The 26118-nt window shown below is 35.7% G+C and overlaps 1 protein-coding gene and 1 long non-coding RNA gene across 5 annotated transcripts in view; both read right to left on the bottom strand.

The window, feature by feature from the left end:
* The window catches only part of KIF6 (kinesin family member 6), a 121419-nt gene that overhangs the window by 29199 nt on the left and 66102 nt on the right, over positions 1 to 26118 (bottom strand). For 3 of the 4 annotated variants that reach the window (XR_014944664.1, XM_032443231.2, XM_032443233.2), the window contains 2 exons: positions 20862 to 20964; positions 14795 to 14850 (listed from right to left, as the gene is read on the bottom strand). Coding sequence is in view for 3 of the 4 variants with exons in the window: in XM_032443231.2 (XP_032299122.2) it covers positions 14795 to 14850; positions 20862 to 20964 (159 nt within the window). In the remaining variant the exon portion in view is untranslated. Of the gene's footprint in view, positions 1 to 13768; positions 13916 to 14794; positions 14851 to 20861; positions 20965 to 26118 lie in introns of those variants that run through there. The other variant, XM_085543161.1, reaches the window with a different exon arrangement.
* LOC146761341 (uncharacterized) lies at positions 1239 to 2511 on the bottom strand. Its single transcript, XR_014944992.1, has 3 exons — positions 2228 to 2511; positions 2018 to 2126; positions 1239 to 1538 (listed from the first exon to the last, which is right to left on the bottom strand). It is a non-coding gene; the product is annotated as an uncharacterized LOC146761341 (long non-coding RNA).

Below are 26118 nucleotides of genomic sequence, written 5' to 3'. Positions count from 1 at the left end.
TATGAGTCAATCATCTCATCCAATAAATAGCTAACAGCCTGAGAGCCCCTTGAGCTCTAATCCTAATAGATGGCATGTAAGTTCCCCAATTCCTTATAAATATTGTGAAATTTGAGTGACTATAGCCTCAGGGCTGATTATGTGAAATATTTCCAAAAGATGACCTATTGAAATGTTGATCTTTAAAGGCAGACATACTCTAGAGTGGAGTATGGTGGGTAATCTATTCCATGACAGTTCCCTAAGTAAAGTAACCTGAGATCTTAGCCATTAGCAGTCACCAGAGGAGTCTGGTATATGGACTCATAAGAAAAAAACAAAACAGCAGAGTGCAGAGCAGGGTAGAGGTCCCATGTCCAATCCTCATGATCACCCTGCAGGGTTGATACTTCCATTTGAGGAAGAGGAGGAGTCTTGCTGAATAAGCACATATTGAAGCTCATATTTAGCATTAGTAAGGTAGGTTTTAGAGGCAGAGTACTCATAACTTCCATTACAAGACTTCCTTAAGTCTTGCAGGGAATTACTTTCAACAGAGCTTGTGGCTGGACTTTCAACAGTTTACAAAGGATTTCTGAAATATCTTATTTCTAATCAGACACTGAACTAGGAGACACTGAACTAAAATGGAGATACCTGAATGGAGTAACTTCTTGAACATGGAAACTTCAAATGGTTCAAATATAGTTATGGGAAATCTTAAGTATTAGATACTTTTGAAAATCTGGTGCTGAAACTTTATCACAACACACCCTATGATAACAAGTATATGTTGTAAAAGTAATAGAACAAAAACCAATTCTGTTGTACCTCAGTGTTCTGCTACACTAAGAGCAGGCAAACTGCACAGCCTTTCTCGGACCCAAAGAAACATTTAGGGCAAATTCTGACTCCTCTTTACGACCTTTGTCCTGGTGTGTTGAAAAAAAAAAAAAAAAAAGGGTTAAACAACTAAGGACAACTTGGGCAGTAAAACTTCCTGCAATCTGAGTCAACACTGTTTCTGATGTAAGTGACCTATTTTGGGATACAGGGCTGGCCAAACCCTATGTAAAGTGACAAGTCCTAGCTTTCAGGAAGTTCTCTGAGGCATCAAAGAAGGAGTACCACAACCACAACACTCAGAGTCCTCTGATTATAGGCAAGATAGTTTTCAAGGTACAAAACACAGACTTCATCAACAGTAAAAGTATATTAACAATAATACATGAGTAATATATTGTAAGTATTACCTGCTGTAGTAGATTTCTGCCTTTTGTTCAATGAAGTATCCGAGCAATCTAAGGCATAACTTGCTCTACTTTCTCCTTCCCTATATCCTTTTCCCTCCTCTCCACATTTGCTGTCAAAGGTTTCTGCCCCCACAGAAGAGCAAGTAGAAGCAAGCAGCTGCCTGTGTCCTGACTATTCCAGCACAGTCTGGCATCTCAGCACAATAATACATTTATTGGCAATTTTCAACACTTTCAAGTTAATTGGAACATGTGAAATGCCAGCAAGGTAGATGATATCTTGTAGAACTCATCAGTCAGAGAACCCTGGAAAGACAACAGGTTGAGAGTTGGATGCTCACCTCTGACATTCACATCAAATCTGCAGTTCCAAACCACAGTCTACACCCAGCACATGAGCAATTACATTTGGGTATGTACACTTTTCCTAATACACACTAATTCATTCAAATTTACTTATTGCGGAATCATACGTATACTTTTTTCCTTGAAGCGCTCAGCAGAGAAAGTAACAGTTTGTGTCAACACTTAAAATTCCTTCAAGCATGATTAAATTTATAAACAGAAATCTTATAAGACAGCCTTCTCTGTCATAGGTTGTAGGATAACTGCACTTGAGTTCACTGATTGTTCTTAAGCTACTCAATGGTCCTCTAAATTCTGTTCTTATTTCTATGTACTCAGTTAAATCCTCTCTAATAACTTCCTGCTCTCTCAATTTCCTGTGTATTTTTGTTACTTTGGCTAGATTTGTCACATTTTTCTTAACTAAGATGACTGCTTACCACTTTCTCACTGATGATCACTTCTGTAACTGTTCATTATTTGGTCTGCATTTCGTTGATGCCCTTTATCAGACAGGTCTTTCTATTTTCTGGCAACCTTTTTTATCTCCTGGTTGGCACACACAAAGAAATAGCTTGGTAGTGTTATACAGCAACACTGATCAGAAACTCATTTTTTTTTTTTTTTCCCCAGATCATAGCATTTTTTACCTTTCTCTTCCTTTTGCTGCAGACTGCCTTTGGCTCTTTAGATCTGAATTGCTGAGGTGTTATTTGAATCCCATTCATACAAATTTGGAGACGGACATAATGTGCTGCAATGACCATTTACCCAAAGGCAGAGAATTCTTCTCTATAGGAAGTAATATAGGAAGTGGGTAGTGCACATAAATTCGTAACAGTTTGCATACACAATAAGCTGAGGTATCTAGGCTAACCAACAACAAACGCTAAATGTTCTGGAATGCAGTTCAAGATCTTGAAACTGGAATTCAGAACTTGGATGCTTTCTGAATTTAGAAACAAGTACTCAGAACTTTATACTATCATCCCAAAGCTGGCTGTCACTACCCATCTGTTTTTTTTACTTTTATTATTTTTTAATGTCAAACTCGGTGCTGCCAAGCATATTAAACTAAGCATGGATGTTTACCAAGAAGTACTCTCCAGGACACTGCAGTAGAAGGACAAACAATTTCTGTATTCTCAGTGGGTAGAAGATAGGTTGCTGAACAGTCAGCTCAGCCAAATAGTACTCCTGTACGCACTAGGAAGGGCAGTTTTTTGCATTTCAGGAACTGAAGTGAACTAAAACTATTCTAATTTTCTGCATAGCTCTCCTGAATCTAGTTTCCTAAATTTCCTGTAAGCTATACCTTGGAAACCTAAGACTGTTTTTAGATGTTCTTCAAAATTAATAAGTATTCTGCATGTCTGTCTACCTTCCATGTGCTGGGAAGGAGTCAGAAATGATGCACATCTGGAAACTCTTGCTCTATTGCTTATTTATTTGTTCATTAATTCAGTACTAAGCTGGTCAAAAGAAGCATTGCTGAAAAGCAATGTCATGTGGACAAGAAAGTATAATCTGTGCAGTTAGTGCTTTGGATGCTCATTTACACAACTAAATACAGTTTATCTTTTGATTATTACTAATAAAATAATGTGAAAATAAAGAACAAGACAATGAAGAACAAGACAAATAAAGTCAGAGGAACAACTTTGCATACAGCTCTTCCCCCCCTCTCCAAATAGTCAAGTTTAAGAAATTTAAGAGTAAAAAAGAGAAACTAGAGCACAAACACATTCAAAGAAAATATTTGTTACCCACAGAAGGCTTTCTGACAATTACACATCAGGAAAAAAATTAAAATAGGAACACAGTAGATACAACAGCAAATTTAAAATAAAGTATGTATAAGAAAATTATGGCACTGGAGCTACTTAGATATGCTGCCATGTTTTGAAAAAATTAGGTTTTTAAGGTGATGTTGATAAGATCAGAGTGAGAATGGATGTGTGACTTCTTTTTTTCTTGCTTGTAACTTGTGATAGTATCAAGCTCATTAGCAGCTACATTTTTGTTTGTTTGTTTTAGATGCATATTAACACTCCAGTAAAACCTTAAATAGCTTCCTGTAAACATGCACTATATTTATAGCAGTGTTTTCGATGAGCCCAAGCCTTCTTTTGAATTGCTTAGCAATTTAAATTTCAGCCTGACTGTGTATATAACTCACACAATGAGATCAACAGCTCTGAAAATAAGTCTTTTCTCAAACCCTGTTGAAAGTGCATGAGAACATCATAAAATACAACTACACACTGTTGATTGTACTCCTGAAAAATTCGCAGCCAGCTGTGATTACATCACTAGTTCTATACAATTAAAAAGTATGACAAGATCACAAGATCTTATGAAACAATACTTTTGCTTTCAGTGCTCGTGAAGAGGCATAATTTTTCAACAGTGCATCTCTGAATAAGCTAATTGGTTTTCTATCTCCAGACTCTGAGATCTTGATTCCTCATTCCTAAAGTCTCAGAACACCTTGTACTAAATAAAGACAGATCAAAGGTGACTCTGTGTAAAAATAATATAGAAATTCTCTTAAAACAATAATATAGTGATAATTTTTTCTCTTAAAGAGCAAATTCAACTGACTTCATCAGAGCATATCAGCCTAACAGAGTAGGAAAACACAGAGCATCATTGTAGCAATACTAAGAGTTTTCAGTCTGTAGATAGAATACAAGAAGAAAATCTGTTACTGAGAGGTACTTTTCCAAGTTTATAGTCACGGCAGTCCATAACTTGATTAAATCCAATGAGCTTGGTCCATTTGGTTTTAGTTATTCTAGTGAAAACTCTAAGTTAAAAGTGTTTACTTAGGTTCTTCCTGAGCATAATTTTTTCCCCTGAAAATACTTCTGTTTCTAAAGAACAGAACATCATTTGTAATAATTAGAAAATGAAAATGTTTCCTACATATGTAGATTCCAGCATAGATCCAAAGAAAACATTAATGTCTTAGGCCTGGAGTCACTTACACTAATAAGGTTCCTCTGTTTAAAGAATAGCACATCAGGGGAGCACAATAGAGCTGTTCAAATGAATTCATTCATTTTGGTATGTTCAAAATGAGTCATTTGACAAATCATGTTTTCTTGTTCTGAGCACATATTCAGCCTATACACTATTACCCAGGAGCATTGCCTATTGTCTGAAAGTAAAAACAAACATATGTAAGCTATGCTGAAACAATGGACAACATTTAGCATTGGCATAAACATATGCATTGCCCCCTGAAACTGAAAGACTTGTACCTTCCAAAATAAGTTTATTTTTTAAATTTCCTGAGTGCTGCTGCAGGGACAGTTCTACATATACTGTAGATGCTATCCTCTAACCTTCTCTTTCTGGGATAAGCAGGAAATCAGTAAGGCTGCCAGAATCTTGCTAGAGGTTCTTGATTCTCTTTTCAGCCTCAGATTCAACATAGCAAGGAAGACAAATCCCGTGCTAATGAAGGACTAACAAACACGTAACAATGATATGTTACACTGGTCACACGAGACATACTGGTGTCACACTAGAACAGGTTGACCAAGGATGTTGTGGATACCCCATCCCTGGAGGCATTCAAGGCCAGGCTGGATGTGGCTCTGGAAAGCCTGGTCTAGTGGCTGGTTACCACTCACACAGCAGGGGAGTTGAAACAAGATGATGCTTTTCAACCCAGGCCATTCTATGATTCTAAGGCATTATTCCCTCTATCACTTCTGACATTTACAAGACCCACCAGAGCAGTAGCAGCTCAGACGGTTCTGCTCCAGTTGCCATCAATGCAGGAGTACTTCTGAAGTGAGACGAGACTTAGACCTACAATATTTACATTGCCTACAGTAAGTATAACAAAGATCATTTTACAGAAAGGCACAATAATACTTCACAGGCTACTATCATCGATTTTGTATTCTTGGCTGATTCTCCTCCTTGCTCACACATTTTACTCCAAGTTTTCTAGTGACTTTAGCTAAAGGTATTACTTCATTATTCATTTCTTGCTCATAGGTATTAAGAATTACAACAAATAAACAACCTTATTACTCTAACACAATGTGAGTCCCGCTCCTATACTACTTTGCAGTGACCTCTCGAGATTCTAATCAAAACAGTCACAAAAATTTAAAAAAATAATAAAAATCAGTTCATTTATTACACTGATTCACTATGAACACTGTAAATAAACAAAAATATGTATTAATGTGAACCTGGGAACCTTTCAACAAGTTGATTTTGAGAAAACATATGCTGTTCATCATCTTATACTACATACCTGGCTACTCCTACAACAAATAGGTTATGGAGACTCTAATCACAGCTCTGAACCTGACTCAAGATGTTAGCAACGAGCTAGCATTCATAGCCATCTGCCAGGCCGATGTGAAATTCATGAATGACACTTCTGCCTGGAAAGCACCTTGAGAAAGATGATTAAATGCATGACACTCCAAGTGATAACAACATTTATATCCTGTGCTCTACAGGTCACCAACTAAACTCAGCCATAGAAATCATGCCTGAAGAGATTTAGATGTCAGTAGAAAAAGAACCTTAGTAGAACTGAGGGGAAAGTGATATTTCATTATAGAGAGAAGGAAACAAATTGAAATGGAAGGAGCTGCAACCAAATGGAAAAATAAGTAGCGTCCTTTAAAGCTAAGTAAATCACATTTCTAACAAAGAACAAACTGCAGATGGTGACAAGGTGGTTAAGAAATAAAATCTGCAGAAACTCAGCTGTCTTTCTGTGTTTTTAATTCCACATTTCCAAAAACCAAAATATAACATTTAAAAAATAGATTCCAAAATGCAGTCATAATGGCAAGATAATCAGATATTTATCCAAAACAAACACACATAGGAAATATGTTTTTTCAGCATTATGTTGCAAAACAATTGGGCCAAGAAATTAAGGAGAAAGAATCTGAAGACTGTGTCAACCATGCCGAATGGCTTCAGCTTTAACAGCTACTGCTATTTTTGGTGGGCACATAAACACGCCTGGTTTATTACAAAACTACTTTGAAACTGACCTGGAGATCAGAAACAAGCTGGGGCTTCTTAGGCACTGGGCCACCTTGAATAACATCCCAGTTGGGAAATTACAGCTGGGGGACTGTTTGTCCCTATGGCTTGTTTTCTTTCTCTCTTTCTTATTTTTTTCTCCAGTCACAGATGGCCACAGATTTTTCTGAGTTAATCTGCTTCCTTGCGTTAGTCAGAACTGACATCCTCCAGCAGTTAACAGCAAAGCTTCACTTGATATTCAGTATGCTAGAAATACTGTTGGTGTTCCTTTTTCTGACACAACAGTTGTGTCCTGAGATCAGGACAGGCAGTGTGGCAGTGGATATTTGCAAGATGCAGACAGCTTCCCATGAGAGATGAAATCTATGGAGACTAATTGTACTGAGGCTGTCTTTTTCCACATATAACCCAGTGCTGGCAGAGAAGTGGTGAAGCAGCATACAGACTCATTTTTCAGAGAGCTGCCTTCTCCACAGATGCTTATTTCTAAATCTACTAATTCTCATGGTAAACTACTGTCCCAGCTTGTTCTACATAACTAACTTGTCTGTTTGTCCAGAATTTCTAAGGTACTCAGCAGTCCAGCTAGTGCAGCAGCTGCAAGGAAGTCAGAAATCCTGGACCCACCATTCATACAGCATAACACTGAGCTGTTTTTATAGAAGTTCGCCAGGCACATACAACTAGTTTGTACCTACAAGAAGAGTTGGATGGGTTGCATCGCATGTGCTGCACAATTCCCATGTTGCACATGTCCAATATATCCCAAGCTTGTTAGATTCAATGCACTGCTCAGATTTCTCTGGAGAAAAAAAAACAGTCACCCTTAGTTTTAATACCAGCTGCTGACAAGTCTGTTAATGCTTGATCCCCAGGAAGATTCTCTATGGCAGGAATGGACTCTAAGCAAAACACATCCTCATCAGACAAGTTATTCTGCATCGACACAGAGTGCTGCATAATGTTTTATGTTAAGTACACAGTAGTTCTGTAGGGTGAAATACTTGTCCACAAAATAAAACAAAACTTTTAAAAGTTTTACTGTTGGATACCTGTTGGATCATTCCTGAATACCAACTACGTTAATCTGAAGATTTAGGATGTCACAAAATTAGATTTTATTATTTAAACTACTTTGCCATTCTCTACAGTACCTCCTATCATATGTATTTTTACATACTGATTACTGTACCTAATGAGCTACACCTATTATCAAATGGAAATTTACTCCAGCCCACTGAAAATCCTTGTTTGGACACTGCACAAGACAAGTAACTGACATATGTTTGAAATCTGCTAAATAAATCTATGTTTAGGTCACCTACACTGTAATCTATTTTTTTAGATAGATTATATGATTTTTTTTCCAACTTTGTGAAACCATAGATCCACTCAACATCTTCCTCTTTTTTCACTCACAATCAACATTCCTCCTTAGGCACCTGCAAAGAAGCTTAGACTCTTGAGATCAGCTGCTCCTAATTTCTCAATATCTTCTGCAAATAATTTCAGTTAGAATCATAGTATCCTTAGAGTTGGAAGGGACCTCTGAAGGCCATCTAGTCCAACTCCCCTACAGTAAACAGGGGCATCATAGTTGTATCAGGTTATAGTTATATCTTCATAGTTATATCAGGTTGCCCGGCTCCTGATCCAGCCTCACCTTGAAAGTTTCCAGGGATGGGGCACCAAATACATCACCTGGCAGGGTGTTCCACTGCCTCATCACCCTCACTGTAGAATATTTTTTCCTTATATCTAACCTAAATCCTACCCTCTTTGAGCTTGAAACCATTTCCCCTTGTTCTGTCACCACTCTGCTAAAGAGCCTGTCTCCTCCTTTCCTGCATCTCCCCTTTACATACTGGAAGGCTGCTATCAGGTCACTTTGCAGTCTTCTCCAGGCTGAACAGCCCCAGCTCTCTCAGCCTTGTAGGAGAGGCATTCCATGGATCATTTTTGTAGCCCTTCTGTGGATGCACTCCAACAGTTCTGCGTCTCTCCTGTACTGAGGACCCCACATCTGAATGCAATACTCCAGGTGAGGCCTCATCAGCACAGAGTAGAGGGGCAGGATCACCTACCTCAACCTGCTGGCCATCCTTCTTTTAATGCAGCCAGGTTGGCTTTCTCAAGGCCAGCACAATGCTGAGCAGCCTTAGCGGTGAAATTGTGAGTGAAGTTCAATATATTGCAATATATTTCTTAACATAAAGATGACGTATGCATTACAATTTTATTCTACTTTTTATATTACAACTATATCTAATTCAGATTGTCCTATATCATCTAGAAAAACCCCCAACAAAACAAAACATACCCACAAAGCAAAATACAGACATATTTTCTGAATTGTCTTTTCTACCTTTACTATAGTACAACACAAACAAACCTCAGCTAAAGTTTTTCTTCAGTAAAGAATTCAAGATTTTAAGCTACACAGACTTCTAAGGTCTCTGCTAAGAATAGCAGTTAATACCAAGCCACCTAAAGAATGAATAGAATGGAATGATACTATTGTGTTATCTGTTCATTCAATCTTCATACTGAATTCATTCACTTATATGCTGTTTGCATCTCATTTGAGCCAGATTTGCTTGTGGAATGTAACCTTTTCATGTTTTCTTAATTTTTTCTTGGAGCTAGTCAGCTCCTTAAGAACCCAACTCTGCTTTTTTTTCATCTGCCATAGTCAATTCCACTGAAATTCACTGTGTATGCACAATCGATACAAAACTGTGTAAGCACTTGATACTTTCTGGAATTCAGCTAGAATGGTGTATGATGCTAATCGGCAGCTCTGAAATCTCAGTGTTAATTTCCATAAAAAGATAAATATTTCAAAGTGTTACACTGAAGGATGAAATGCATTATTTGACCCTCACTTTGTTCATGGCTGAAACAATGTCTGGTGACTAAATGAGTGTCCACTTAGAACATTTATATTAATACCAAATTAAAAGATAATACTACTTATAATATGGAGCTTTAAGAAAGTCTGGGTTGATTTTGAAGGAGTTTGTTTTTGTATACCAAATTATCACAGTGTATTGAGTTAACTTCCATGTAAAGAACAGATTTTTTATTCAATAGAAGAATCATACCCTTCCTAAGTACACCTGCTTATTCAGCAGAAGTTAAAAAGAAAAAAAAGATTTTTACTAACTAATGACTTCCCTCAACTCTTTCAACCCATAATATCATGGCCTAAAATATGCACAGTACTCCTAGAATCATCCTTGATACTCTAATTCTCAAGCAATAGATTCTCCTTCCTGAAAGTAAGTAGTTTATGCCTACATGTGAAGGTAAACTTTTGAAGACAGACAAGAATGCTTAGAAGTTTTCAGAGTGAAGTTATTAAACAGAAGTAGCAGCTGTAATCACAGATTACATACCTTTTTCAAATCAAAATCTTGCCATCAGTGGTCTTCTTTTATACCATCATTTTAATTCTCAACTTTTACAACTTGTCTGCTCATTTTAAATTAAAATAAAGACAAATTTTAAATAAATTTTAAATGAAATTAAAATAAAATCAACGTAGAATACACTAAACCATTCCTATTGTTACAAGGAAGCATTTTTTCTCTCTTCCAAGTTGCCCCACTCCCTGTTTCTTATTGATACTTTCCATGCATAAATGGATAGTCTTGTACATAGAGAAAAGGTGATCACAAATACAAGATCTACATTATTTAGGTTCTGAATAGATTTTATATTTACTTTGCATTCACAGGAAGAACAGTGCAACGTATAAGACAGTGAATCAGAATCAGTTAAGCACTGTCTTAACTGATTCTTGTCCTAACACTCTCCCATAATCCTCATCATTTAAGCATAGCACTTCATGAACTGTGATATATAAGGACTTTTTTTTTTTTTTTTTTTCTTAGCAAGCAAATTGGATAAAGACCCTTCAATAATCTTGCTTTGTAATACAAGAACGTTACTTCATTGTGCACTGTCATTGATTTTGGTATCCTGTGGTCCTGTGCACTAAATTCAAAGCTTAAAATGAGGCAGAGCAGTGCAACATCACAGCATTCCTGTGGGTATAGCTGCATCGTCAACATCATGTGCGCATAATCCACCCACCTACCCTTTCTAATTCCAAGAGTGCCTGTTTCCTCACACTGTTATTACTCCCACATGAGTTTGCTCTTTCTCTCTCAGCTTCAATAACAACATTAGATGATTTCTGGACAGACAAAAAACAACAGCTGCTTTCCTTTGGGTATTAAATACTATTTAGTACAATTTTTTTTTCCTTCAGGGAAAAACTAACCCTAATAGTGGTATAAATATTCCAAAATAGACATTTACAGAGACGAAGTGGAACTGTTTACTAATCCTAATCACAACTAATATGTAGCACATTCCTGTGTATGAGCAATATTTTTAGTCACTAGATTCTGAATGAATGTATCATTTTAACCTACATTGAAAACAGTATGTTTGATGCCCCCCAACTCTTCTTTGTTGTATAATCCATATAGTAGCATTTGGGGCTTTTTGTTGGTATTTAATACTTAGCAGTTTGTTCAGATGTTGACTTTTTCTCTTTAGTAACAACAGTGTTCTTGGTAATGATGTAAAAAGCTCTTGTTGATAACTGTGTCCTAAAAATAAAATTCCTGCTAGCCATGACAAGGTGATGCTGTATCTCCACATCACTTTCTTCTCAAGTACTTTCCTATGTATTCCATGATGTTATTAATGAACAACAAGGACCTGCATAAACTGAAATGCATATATGCATTATTTTGTCCATTACATTCTGTTTATCAACATCTTCAGCAGTCTACAGTACCTCTCCTGTAGAGTGATGAATGAGCTGAATGAGAGCTTTGCAGTGACTACACAGAGACAGCATTTCCAAAGTTACTTAGCACTTATTAATTAGCATAAACTAATTTACACGAGTTAGGTATGTTGAATTTCATCTGAAAGATTATTAGGTTTTGTGGAAAGAACGGCAAATTTAAACACAAACAAATTCTCTTATCTCAGAGAGTTTCTAACTTTCTGACATTTTGCTTTCTATTACAAACTGAACTGTCAGCTTTATTCATAATGAGTAATATTATTGAATGAAGAAGACTAAGCTTATAAAGCTGCCCTTGCCACTGATACATAGTGACATATTGAAAAATAAGTGCTCCTCAGTCCTGGCACCAAAACTCTCTGCTCCCTTACTTGTGTCTAAAATCTTTTGTCTGACAGTGTGGGACTAAATGAATCACTAAAATTACCTGGGCTAGAAAAGCTTGTCCCTTATTCTTCCCATCTATCTATCTTTCTATCTAGATACTTATCTATTTGTTTGACTAATAGATGAATAAAACTTTCATCCTAAAAGAAAATTCTCCTTCTTATTTCTAAGTCATGATGAAAAGTAATCATGATGAAAAATCTGAGAGACACATATTGTTCTTCATAAAAATAATTCTAAAATATCCACATCCACCGCAATGCTCTTAAGCATAAAAGGAAGCAGAATCCAGGAACATGTGGTATAGTAGCAAAGGGGCATGCTAGCCACAATGTCTCATTTCTTATGTTACAGTCACTCTACACTTAACATCCAACTTGCATCTAGACTATGTTTTCCTTAATCTTTTTATGGAAGCAATAACATCAGCAAAAGCCTACCACGAAAATCTCATTCCAGATTCCTTTTTCCAGCTTTAACTTCCTGAAGTGTTTTTGAAATGCTAATGCAATTGAGAAGTGGATAGATTATTCTGTGTGCTGAAAAACACTTACATTTCCAGTCAGAATGAAAGGATATTTATGACACACAAGTTACAGCCAACTGCTTTCACTATCTCAGAATGTAATCAGACTGCATGAAATGTGCTTTATGACCTCTGTGGTGCATAGTTTTATACTATTAAATATAGCTTAGAAATAGAAGAAACTGATATTGATGGGATCTGTTCTTGATTGTGCACAAGGCAGACAGGAATTCTTAAGGAAACCAAAATAACAATACAAGTAAATGAAAGATCTAGTTGCAGGATGCAGAGGACTCTTATTTTTCCTGACATATTTTCAGTAAAAATGTGGCAGATTAATAGCCTTACTTAGTATCTTTAATGTTATGCATACTATGAACATGACAAATGAATGTTTTTTGAGGCTACTAAACTATGCTAACCAGAGCAATTGCATTTGGTAAGCTGAATAAGCCAGAAAGTGTTCTTGATGCAAGAGTTTAATAACTTTTAGATTGGTGCTAATAGGCAGATTTATTTACAATTGTGATTAAAATCAGGCTGGACAGGAGAAGAAAGCATCTGAATAAAATACACTATGTATATTAATCAGAGTGCTAATTTGCCATGCAGCATAACCTTGCAGAGAAAGGATTCAAGGAAAGATTATATGATACAATCACTCTCAAACCTCAGTCACTGGTGCTTTACAACAATCCACAAAGCACTACATAATCTGCAGAGATCAGCATATCCATATAGAATCTGCATAGAGTGGATGGAATCTGTTGCTTATACAGAAAAATTACAGTATAAATTAAACAAAAGGGCTTTCTCCATTTTACAAGTGAAATTAAAAGGAAAAAAAAAAAAAAAAAAAAAAAAAAGAGACCACTTATAAATTCAAGGTGCAAGTAAGGTGGCTGCTAGGCTCCTGTCCTCAAGCATCACCATCACAGCCTCTGGCACTAAGAATTCTGTGCTAGAGCATGACTGCTCATTGCTGGTGTTCTCTATGCTTGCTCTAAAATGGGTTTCATCTTCAGCAAGAGAAAGAATTTTGACACCCAGTGCTGACTTTGGCTCTACCTCAGTCTCTGCCAGGAGTTCATCTGGGCTTCCTATCACACATGAATAAACCCAGGAGAAAGAATTAAATCAGGACAATATGGCTTTGGGACAGAAGGAGAGGAAAAGAAGAGGTTGATCTGATGGTTCATCAGATGTGCCTTGTCTTGTAGAAACAACCCTGTGTTCAGAACAGTGGCTCAATAGATGTCTCTGGTTCTGCATCCTTTCAAAACATCCTTGTGCAGTGCCATCATGGCTGAAATTTCCACATATCTCACATAATTTTAAATACTGCATAGCATTTCCAAGAAGGCGTAATGTACCAAAGAATAACTTCGACCAGAATCTAGATGTGACAGTTCATTGCCGTGGAGAATAAAATCATGGGTACGGTGAAAGTATAGAGCAGTCATCAAGAAGGCTTTGAGATTTTTGTCCTTTTCCAGCAATCAACTGCTATTATGAGACAAGAAGTGATGATGATGACTTATTGCCCATGTCTGCTGATACCACCTGCAGAGGAAGGAGGTAGAAACTGGGAGCCACATCACAATGCCTAGTTACCTGTAAAATTCATTCCTCACAGTGTGTATTTGAATCTGGAAGAGACTTGGTACACCTGAATGTCTACGTACAAAATGACATAAACCTGATCTCCACAGATAAAAAGTATGTTTCACAGTGATATAGAGCCTGTATAGCCAGTTGTTAGGAAGGAGGTCACAGAACTCAACAGAACTCAGAAATTACCTAGGAAGATGTCAAGGGCTAGAAGGAGGACTGGATAAGACATAGCTTACATTCCATATATCTCTAGGTGATTTTTGGCTTCGAATAATTTGAATTTGGAAGACAAATACATGCTGCTGGCACCATACAATGAAAAATGAAGAATTCCCCCACTAAGCTGCAGGACTCCTCTTAATCATTCCAATTAATGTGTATGAAGGAAGTGCAGAGGAGTAATTAAACAACGAAAGCTTCTTCTAACAAAAGCGATATGAAATTACATATAAAATACAGTCCTTCATCCATAGATATTAAAATTTGGAACAATGTTTTTTTTTTTGGACCCTTTAATCCTACAAGGAATTTCAGGAAATACAGTAGTAATATCTTAACTTCTCCCTTTGCTATATTTATGACTTCCTATCAAATAAATAACAGATCTATTTTTTCACATTATTTGCAATAATGCTATTTGCAATAATCACATTTTCACATCACTCACATTAAAACTGGTATATAAAATTATTACTGATAACATAAATTAACAATTTATCTCTTTGGAAATCTTAGTAATACATTGATTTACCTATTTTAGAAATTAAATTCTCTCAATGCTGTGATTTCATCAGCTAGAGATGCAAAATGAAACTGAAATGTACTCACTTATTTTATTCCTCACTTCATTTATTGTCTCTCCAAGACATTTAGCTTCTGCATACCTGTTAACACAATGATACAGGAAGCACAAATAGTCAAAAACTTTGTTTATCACAGAATACTGAGTTCTTCAGGACTATTTTTTGTTTTTTAAAAAGAACAGGCTGGAAAATATTTTCCATCCAAAAAGTGTTTGGTCTAATAGTAACCATTTCAAATACAACCAATATGTATGCTAGAAAGAAAAGTAAATTTATTTGACTAAAAATGTTATTTCAATCTGAAGACTGTCTTTCTATATATAAATATTAATTTATTACAATAAATTATGCTAGAAATACTAAAATATTAATTTTAATATGATAAGTTAACTGCAATTTTTTATAACATACAGCTATATAGAAAGAGAACACAAAGAAAAAAAAGTACAAAGGGAAAACAGCATATTTAAACTTCTCATTGGGAAAACAAACATTTAAAACTATAATATGCATATAGTTGAGAGTTGCTATCTGTGCTGTGTGAACATGCACATCCCCATCATTAAGAAACCTCTCAAACAGAAAAATAAGGTGTGAATAAGCTACAGTAGTCTGTTCTACAGCTAGTCTTCTCGTGAATGCAAATATTTAAACTATCAGGACCAATATTGATACAAGCTAAATCATGCCAAACTAAGATATACTAATAACAAGCAAACAAAAGCCCAAGTAAGAAGGATGGAAACAAATCAATAAATCTGGATTTGGAAAATATGTTCTTATAATATTCAGATAACTGGACCTCAAATTAAAGCTGGAAGTGAGCTTTTATTATTATTATTAATAATATCTTATTTATTTGTTTATTTATTTATTTATTTATTTTTAATTTGAGATTTCCTTTGGTATATTTCATCATAGAGGAATGTAATTTTTGCAAATAAAGGATAGGAACAGACTAAATGTTGTGTTTTCTTTCCAGAAATTTTCTAATTGCCTTTTGTAATATACGATATTTGTTTTACTTAATATATCACATTTCTATCATCCCAGCATAAAATGAGGCCTTTCCATCTTGGCGTGGTGTTTTGACAGGAAAAACGAACTTAGTCATTTCTTGGAGGAGAGACCAAAGGAAGCACAGCATGCAGCAGAACATGCTGCTGGTGATTCAGTTGCTGGTTCTTCTCTCAGTGTCTACTGAACTAATCTACTCACAAATTCCTTTAGTGTGTGCTTGTAAAAGAAAACCACTTGTGTCAAATAAACATCACTTGATCCTTTCTACAAAGGTCGTGATGTTAAATCTGGCAGTCTGGACAAGTCTACTACTGGTAACTACAATTCTCCTGAAAACATCCATTTTCATTCTTCAGTTCCCTTCTTTTGATACTGCGAAGAATTTTCACATGCCTTTTATTGTAATTTTTTTTTCATCCATAACTGATTGAGTTTAAGTAGAAAATTATTCATAGAGAGAAAAATGTTCATCTGAAATCATCCTTGATAAGAGGTAATATGATGATCACTTTTTACAGACTCACATTTCCAAAGCACTGAATAATGTCAGCGAAACAGTCCTCAAAATATCCATGGGTATTGTTATAAGAATCTTTAAAAAGGACAAGCTGAGATGCTGAGAGATTAAGTGACCTAATGAATGTAAAAAATTGCATTTCCATGCAAAATATTATGAATAACAGCACAGACATACACCCCAAATTGTTAAGAGTGAAGTAATTTAAACTGTATATGTAGGTCTCTCTGAAATTAGTATCTCCTATTTATTTCCATGGAAACAAGAGTTAGAAAGAGCACAATAACACTATTTGACAGAGCAAATTCTCAGCTAAAAAACACTATTATTTAACATAGTCACCATTAGCTATGTGTTTTTGCCAAACAAGAGCCTGCATGCTGTGCTCATAAATATCTACATAAATGAAGACCCACTGTCACTGTCTTCACTTTTGAAAAGCAACACCCACCATGCTCATATCCACTGCTGGGTCTCCATAAAAGTTCACAAAGCATTTCTTCCAGAGCAGCCCTCATACATATCGAGAAAGTGTCTTGCTCACCTGCAAATTTGGTGATACTGCAAGTTCTTAGGGAGCCAAGACTGTGTTTCTGTCTTGTAATTGAACAGTATTGTGTAAAATTTCCAGCAGTTATATGTGTAAAATAATTCAGTGACAGCATCCAGATTATATTAAGAGCATCACATGGCACATTAATTATTCCAATGATCAGGATTTTCTTTTTAGCTTCTATATTTTTCTATTTTTCTATATTTTTTAAATCTATATTTTTGGCATTTATTTCAGGCATTCATATGCTAAATGTATTCTGCTATGAGGATTATAATTTTTAATTCATTGTAACAGTAGAAATACTAATAGTTTAAAAATGTAGAAGGACAATTTGCTAGGTTGTGACCTTTGTTATGTGATGTTAGGCTTGATGAGAAAGTCTGAACTGTTATTTTCATCTCTGCAAGTCAAACATGGAAACAGAACTGAAATATGCAATTTTTTAGTAATCCTGTGACTGACCTGGATGGGTCTTGGTCTAACAAAATAACTAAGGAGATCCACAAGTTGTATTTCTGTCTAACTCAAACAATGGCAAAACATAGTCAATAGATATTAATATCCCACTGGGAATTTGGTCTTGGAAAACTGCCTTCACTCAATTAGCTCATCTCCCAAGTGAAACTGGAAGGAGCTGGAATTTCAGGCAATCACGTTCATATCTGAACACTTATTTTCAAGGCTGAATTTAACACAGCTAAATAGCTCCAGCTGGGGTACTCCTCAGCACTTACTATATCTTGCATAAGGAAAGCAGAAGCCTTTGAAGTATCTGTGAGATGCTTATATAATCATTAGAACTAGTTCAGACTTAAAATACCCAAGCAAGTACAGACCTAAATGGAACAAACAAAAGCACCTCTTTCTTTCTTCCCTTCAGCTTCCATAGGCCTCATTAATTAACTATTGAGTCAGAAGTCCTTTAGACACTGATTCATGTTCACAGAATACGATTCAGTTGAACAAGTTGAAGACAGCTGTCTGTCCAGCCTGTATCTGTAGCTAGTTGCTTTGAAAACAGGAATAGCTGAATGGGCTATACATCTGTTTCTCAAACACCACAGTTTATAAACTGGCACTATTACTTAAACTAAAACTTGGCATTAGTCTATAAAAGACCAAGAAATTCCATCAGAGGCTATGAATCACAGTCAAACTAAATAAGCAAGACAAAGACATAAAAATTGATTCTATTATTGAAAGAAAAGGATTACTTTTGATACACCTCTGAGAAAAAAGATGTCCCATAAAGTTCATATTGGTATGAATAAAAATAAGTAAACAGTTACACTGTTAGTTTAAAGAGTCTGTGAGTATCCTGCACGAGTAGAGAATTGTAATGAAGCAAGAATTTTGGAAAGCTTTAACTCTTCAAACAAAGGTCAGTAATTAAAAATTTAATATTTTGAAAGACAAATCTCTAGCTTACAACGTAGAACAAGACAAATTCAAATAAGACAGCAGATATTTAGTGAAACATACAAACATTCATTCATTTCTAATAAGAAACTGAGTGACTTAAGTGAAACTCATCCTTTCCATGAAACTCATGCATAGCTACCAAGCTACTGAAATAAACATGTTAGCTGCTAAGCAGCTGAGACACAAAAAGCAAGGAAAGAGGAAAGTGGAAAAAAAATTAATCGAGAACATCAAAGTGGAAATTAGATTTACATCACATCTGGGAGTTTAGTACAATTTTACTACTGGAAATACTGACTAGAATGGAATTTAAAAGGCTTTGTGCAGTATACAATATTGCACTGGAGTGGCTTAGCTAGGAAGATTTCTAGCTTTGTTGCACAAGAAATTGAGACATTTTCTTCTCCTTAGAGAAGCAACACTTAACATGACTACTGAGTAACAGGACATTATTAAGTCTTCTGAAGGTCAGGTGTAGGATGTTCAAATTTATGCAGTCCCATTTTGTCTGGGCATAAGCATAGATATTTAAGGAACACTGCAGTAGTTACACAAGAGTAAAATAGAAAGAGTTGTTTCCTATTTACTACAAACTAAGCTATGGATCACTTTTTCTGTTTTAGAAGGCCACTTTTCAAGGCCACAGTAAATATATGTCAATAATTTCACAGCCTGACAAACAGTTGTGACTTTTGCTGTCAAACTTAGAACTATGCTCATGGACAAATCACAATTCAATTAATACAAGAACAGTATAACAGCCAGAGAAATTCTACCCAAAATACCCAGAGGAAAAATAAGTACTGGCTAAAAATAAGTACTTTCTGAACCAAATTCTGTTCTTGGTATGACAAAAGTGGTTATGTAACCATAAACAAAAATATTAACATGAGAAATCTCTATGTAAAGGGAAGTTACGGTAACCTTTAAACATCTGGTATCCACACACGTCTTCCGGTGCAATTTGAACACTGGCTGGATAATCCAGTTTTTGTGCAACTGGTGGTTTAGAGGCTGTGTTCCAAATTACAGACTGGACTTTATATAAATCCATTTTAATGAACTCAGAATACTTAGAGCTACAAATATCTCACTAAAATCTACTGCAAATGACATGGGAGAATTTGTTTCTTGTTTTTAAGTAGCATTAGCACCAATTTCATCAATCAGTTGCTGCAAATTAGAGAGGGGCTACCAAAGGCATGAGTCTGAAGTTCTTCATCTTTTAGGGTAAGAAATTCTGGAGTCGAAGTCTGTGGATTCTACACATCTCTATTACGTGTTCTGAAACCAAAAGTATACACTGATTTACTTCAATAGTAATAACTGTCAGAAAAAATGTGGTAGAATTCTGGCTAACTAGAAGAAATTCAGGACATGGTTCAGAGCTGCTACACACCTATGATTATGCAATAACCATTAAGTGTTTCCTTATTAGACAGCAATAAGAGAAATTGCAGCGCAAGATTCATACGGCATCATCTATTAATCAAAGACATTACTAAATACCCAGTTTACACATATAACATTTTATGTGCATCTAATAATTTGTCAATTATGCACCTGTGGCTGAAAGCGATAGACCTGGATAGAAAATTAACCAGCTCACAAAAATGGTAATTTGCAGTTTACTCATGATCTTGCTAAGATGGGGAGGAGATTATTTATTGCCTGAGTTTTGAGGAAATAAATGAATATTTGATTCAATGACCCTTAAAACAATGTCTTTTATACCTGTTAAGTCAGAAAACTGTAGGAAAAAAAAGAGAAAAAAAACAAGAAAAAACATAAAAGAAATTAGGTAAAGCCTAATCAGATTACAAGGGCACACTGAGTGATCTGCTTTTGCCTAAGCTACAAATGTCATATTTCTCTTAAAGAACATGAAGGATTAATGCTTGCAAAACTGACAGTGAAACAGTACTTTTATACAGACAACAAGTCTTGGTGTTTGATGTTTTGAGATATGTAAAATCTGCTACATGAAAATTCATGTTAATATTTCATCATTCTCACCATCTTCACCAGAAGATTTTGAAGTGCTTTTCTATTGTTAACAACAAATGTGGAAGGATAAAGTATTATTTCTATTTTAGAGTGCAAAACTGGAGAACCTAAAATCACTTGGCAAACAAGTTAGGAGCAACAGACCAAAGCATCTGTTAAACATCTCCTGCTTTACTGTCCAATTCAGTGCTGAAGCCAGTAAAGCATTTTTGACAATGGAAATTACAGTAATCAATTTAGTCACATGAATCTAGCTTCCTCTAAATAATTCATGATCATGAATGCCATTTACCACATTGCTCCAACAGGGCTACAAAGATAAGATGAATAAAAACAGAGGACAGACACACTGAGATCACTAATGCCATTTTTGTATTCTCTTCAGACTTTCATTCTGTCATTACTTGCTAACCTCCAAGAAAGAAATCTCCCTGTAAGAAAAGGCTAAGTTTCTGCACCAAATTCTCAGTAGAAGCATAGGACACCCAATCTAAAATTATGCATTCCTATCCGGGCTCATAATGAACTCTCAGGTGCCTCTCTCCAGCTGTACCTTACTGGAATACTCACCTCTGTTTTAGAAGGTGTTCATTGTCCTTAATGGTTATACTATCAATATGGTCCTGCTTGAAAACTTCAAAAGCCTCCTGACATCCAAGTGACATCTTTCCTTCTGTCTCAAAAAAAAAACAAAACCAAAAAAAACCAGGAACTGCTTCAGAGTGAATAAGAGGCAGACATTTCACATTTCTTTAATCCCATTTTTGACAAATCAGTTGAGGCATCTCAAAGAAGCTGGCAGACTATGCTCTGTTGCTCACCAAAAGGAAAGGATTTTTCACAAAAGTACTGACAAGCTTTTATCTGGAAAGTTAATTAGGTTTCACTTTAGGGGAACAAAATTTGAAAGCTTGTGTTGAGTAAGTTCTATACCACATTGACTTTGTATAAAATATTTTCAGTAGTCTGGGAAGAGAAAAACTGGGGACTCTTAATTACATGTCTTATATGTTCCTCAGTGAAAGTTACCCCCTTTTGGTGAATCAGACGTAGTACCCACAAAAACAGCCACTAAGACTTTCAATAAGGGATTTATTTCCTTCTGGCACCAGAAAGTCAAGCCATATTTGGCCTTCAAATCTTTTTTCAGAATCCTATAGGAAAGCATTCTGATCTGTATTATTTACCAGTTCTCATTGCTGAATTATCTGTAAATCTGAATAAGTAGTTAAGGACACTATTGAAAAATAAATTAAAAAAAAAAAAGCAAGCAAACAAACAAACAAACCTGCGTTCCTGCTTCAGAGCTACCATAGAATGTTTCAGATTAGAAGGAACCCGTAAGATCATCTAGTTCCATGCCCCTTGCTGCAGGCAGGGACACCTCCCTCTAAACCAGGTAGCTTTCCTAAAAGCCTCCTTCAGGTACTAGAAGGATACTATGAGGTCTCCTCAGATCCTTCTGTTCTCCAGGCTTAAGAGCACCAGCTCTCAGCCTGTTCTCATAGTGGAGCTTCTCTAGCCCTCTTCGTGGCTTTCCTTAGGACCTGCTCTAACAACTCCATGTCCTTCTGTGCTGGGGGTTCCAAAACTGAATGCAGTTACATGAGGTTCCACAAAAGCAGAACAGAGGGGCAGAATCACTTCCCTTGACCTGCCAGTCACACTTTGCTTGATGCAACCTCAGATACAGTTGACCTGGCTGCAAACACACACTGATGGCTCATATTGAATCTTTCATCAACCAACATTCCCAAATCCTCCTCCTCAGAGCTGCTGTCCCCCTAGATAGCATCCCTTCCCTCTGTCAAAGGAGAAATCAAATCTGTTGAGCACAGGAGTACTGAAGTCTTTTGGGAGTTTTGCTGTGCAAGAATTTTCAATTTTTCACAATGAACCACCACTACCAAAAACCTACAAAGCTTGCAAACTATTTTCCTGCCTACATATTTTGCAGTTTCGGTGCAGGTGAAGATGATGCATAATAACAAAGCATATCTAAAAGTTATGCTATGCGATTCTGGAATGCTACACCTTGTTGGGGTCCTAATCAGTCACGAAAAAACTGCATTTTGAAGTCATTTGGGACTACGTTTTGCTGCACCTCTTGAGATGCTTATCATTTCAGGATTTCTTCTCCAGACTACAGTGAGATTTTTGTGGTATAAGACATTGCTTACACTGAAGGCTGGTAACACAAGCTAGCATTCAGGGTTCGATAATTAGTAAAAGTTTAAAAACTATTCAAAGTATAGTATAAAAACTTCCACTCTGTTTCAGTTGAAATAATCGGCACATCTGTTACTAATCTAAAAATTTTGAGTTGAAAATAGAACCACCAGGAATGTTTGAATGGCAAAGCATGTAGAAATGCTCCACCCTTTCTGAAGAAGAAAATCAAAGAAAGATACATTACACTTTTGCCACTGTGTGATCCAAAAGAGCAAAAGGGTTTAGGAAAATATAATTTTTTTCCTGCAGTGATGACCTGAGAATATAATGTTCATGTTTCATGCCTGTATTGAAGAAAAGAGTCAGCTTTGCAAGCAGAATTTTATAGTACATTCATCCCATCACTGACACTAATTTTAATATGCAACCTGAACTGACCCTCTGAAATTGCTTTTTCCCCTCCCCTCCCCCCCCCCCCCCCGGAAAAAAATTGCATTAAGTGCATAAAGCCTTAATGAAGTTCACATCTGAGCTTAAATTAAACAGTGAATCACTCTTTCTCATATGTAATACACATTGTGAAGCATTTACCCATTTTAACAGTGCTTTAACTTTGAATAAGCAGCAGAACTAGGTTTGGAAGACAAAAACTGATATAATGCTTACAGCTTCTTCCAGACAGAAGTCTGTTAACCAAAATTAATGGCAATTTCATAGTAGTTTTCTACCATTATATTAAGAGGCAGAAGAATTGTACAGCTCAACAAAACATATAAGAATAGACCTTTAGAACTCTTGGGAAGGGGAAATTTTTTGGTTTATAAAGTCCACTTTAAAAAAAATACAGAAGTATACAGAATAGTAAAAAAAATCACATTTGGAAAACAGTATCCTAGCAGCTTGAAAGAAGCACTAAGGTTGTATCTCAATCTTACAGCATGAGCATAAAACAGATAAAGAACGCATATTGCAGCCTGTAGGTAATATGATGGAGAAAGATAGAAATATAATAAGGGATTTAAGCAATGTTAATATCAGAAAAACATTGCAAGAAACACTGTAAGCTTGATGGAGTGGAGAAACGTTCAGTAATGAAGATTCTGTATGCTTTGTGAATATTTAGTTATGACATCTACACTTCCTTAAATGTCTCAATTTTATTAAATAGTCTTTCTTTAGCTGCAAACTGATATATATTTATCACATTACATACAACAAATTTAAGAGTAAAAGAATTGAGAGAACACTGATGAAAGCACATTGTTGGCAAGGTTGTCTAAAAGTTCAGCTAAAACACTTTGTCCTGTAGAAAACAATTAATTTTCTTGTATAAGCCAAACAAATTCTATACTGTGGCACATTATTACAAAGTAAATGTTTCAAGATTCTTATTTAAGGAATAATCTTCACATACTATGGGCAAGAGCAGTAAAATATCGTCAAGTCATTACAATGCAAATTGGAATAATCATTATCAAAATAATTTGGACAGTTAGAAAAATGCTGCCATTTTCTTGCAAAAACATTTGTGAAATCCCAGTTGACAGTGTTGTGTTTAAAAAGTGATAACTTTTGTACTATTTATTTCTAATTTATAACTTTACTCCTAGGTTCACTGCAAATTTAGAGTTCAAATTTGGAGAAAAGTCATATTTGATCCACGTTCTGGATTTGAATGTTTAGAAATGTTCTCATTGCAGAGAATTTCAATCTGTACTTCTACCCAGTGCACTGCACCGACCTGCATATGAAACAAAAAGTTTCAGTGCAAGAGACTCCTCCAGAAAAATCTGCAAATTAAAAATTATCCCACTGAGCTCAGAAAGTCAGAAAGGAGAATCGCAATAACTGCTGACAAGTTCTGACCTACAGTAACAAGAACAATAATAACTGAGAAATAGAAAGTGTATTGTAGCATTCATCAATGGACTAAAGTCTTGTAATTAAAAATGATTTCAAATAAACTGAAAAAATTATAGTAGTGCTCTTGGAAGTACTTGGTTATTTTTTAAGGTGGCATAAAACAATCAAAGGGATTCCATAACTCAGTAATACACCTAAGGCAGTTAAAAGCCTACATCTCCGCAAAGACCCTGGCAATATCACACAACTTATTCTATCACTGAAGTTATTTATTTTACATGGTTTTGTATTAAATGCTATTTACAGCCATTCAAAACAACATTTAATGCCTCATAAACTCTAAATGGAAAATACATAAGGCACAGTTTGCCACTAGATGCACAAATGCCAGGAGAAAAAATATGAATCTGAATAGTATTTTAATGTTAAATACTATCCACTGGTATTACTAAATGAATAATCCATGTACATAGGAGCACAAAAGTAAGAAAACAAATTATTTTGTTTCCACAGGTATCAGACATATTTGTATGCATTTAAAAGATGTTGTTGTTTTTTTTAAAGGTATCCAAAATCCACAAATACTACTGGATCCTGTTTTAGTTATCCTAGATTACAAATAATAGACAATTTTTCAAGACTTCATTCTAGTAACTATTTATTTATTTATTTTTATAAAGGATTCATGGGCATCCACACTAGGAATGACACTATTAGGTCTGGTCAGTTCTTTTTGTTGTTGGCAGTGGTGGCTGGTTGTTGAAAAAGAACTTATTTCTCAGAGTCAGAAGAGCTTCATAAAGTTTAATGTGTAAAATCCACTGAGAATACTTACACTGCTCTTTTGTTAAACCTGGAAAATGGCTCAGAAGGTATCAACTTCATGCTACTGTTTGTGTCAGAGCACACTACAATCTGTCAGAAATAAGAATCACAGTGTCTCCCTCAGAACTCTAGCTTGTAGCCAGATTTTGGTCCTGGCATGAAAGCCTATGGAATTCAAGTAGCTCTCATGACACAGGCTGTCAGTTTAACTTGCGGAAAGAACTGGAAACAACTCTTCGGAAGCAAAGACTTGAAGATGCAATTTCAGCTATTTTGAGGGAGGAATATTAAGGCTGTCTGTTGACAAAAACAAACTCCTGGGAATAGCTGTTCTGAATCTTCACAGACTATGTATTCTGATGATAAAAGCATCTGTCCATTTTTCTGCCCACATATCTGTTCTGCAGAAATTACATTTTCACAGTGGAAGACTTTATACTTCTATTCCTACTAACTGCTCTGTCTATCAATATTTGCCAGCTTATCCACTGAAATCAAGAAGAGTAAAGTATCCTCTTGACTCATTGGAGGAGAGCACTCATTTGATTGCTGGATGAACGCCTTTAGGATAGCAGTTGGTGCAGCTTGTGAGTTTTTGTTCTTAGGAAAAACATACCAACAGTCAACCTGCCCTTTCTTTTATGTGTTTGGGCTTCAGATCAAATATGAACAAAGGAATTGTGTGCACTTTCAATTCAAAGTAAAGACAAATTATCTGATGAGACTTTGTATTAGAATTAAGGTGTTAGAAGTATGTATTTACCAACTGTTCAGAATGGGTAAAAGTAGATACAGCAGAACTTGGATATAATGGAACAACAAAGAACAAATACTGAAAAACTGGAAAACAGACACCAATAAAATATACAAGTACTTCCCTTCTCTAAAATGCAGCTAAATTTGTCATGACGAGCACATATATGAATATCTTCATTAGGCTGTACTTAAAAAATGGGAAAGACTTTGA

The sequence above is a fragment of the Coturnix japonica genome, chromosome 3 (genome assembly GCF_054131305.1).
Source record: "Coturnix japonica strain WE chromosome 3, WE-NBRP24, whole genome shotgun sequence".
In the NCBI taxonomy this organism is placed as follows: domain Eukaryota; kingdom Metazoa; phylum Chordata; class Aves; order Galliformes; family Phasianidae; genus Coturnix; species Coturnix japonica.
The sequence above is the reverse complement of the archived record's forward strand: the minus strand, read 5'-3'. Positions and strand labels throughout refer to the sequence as shown.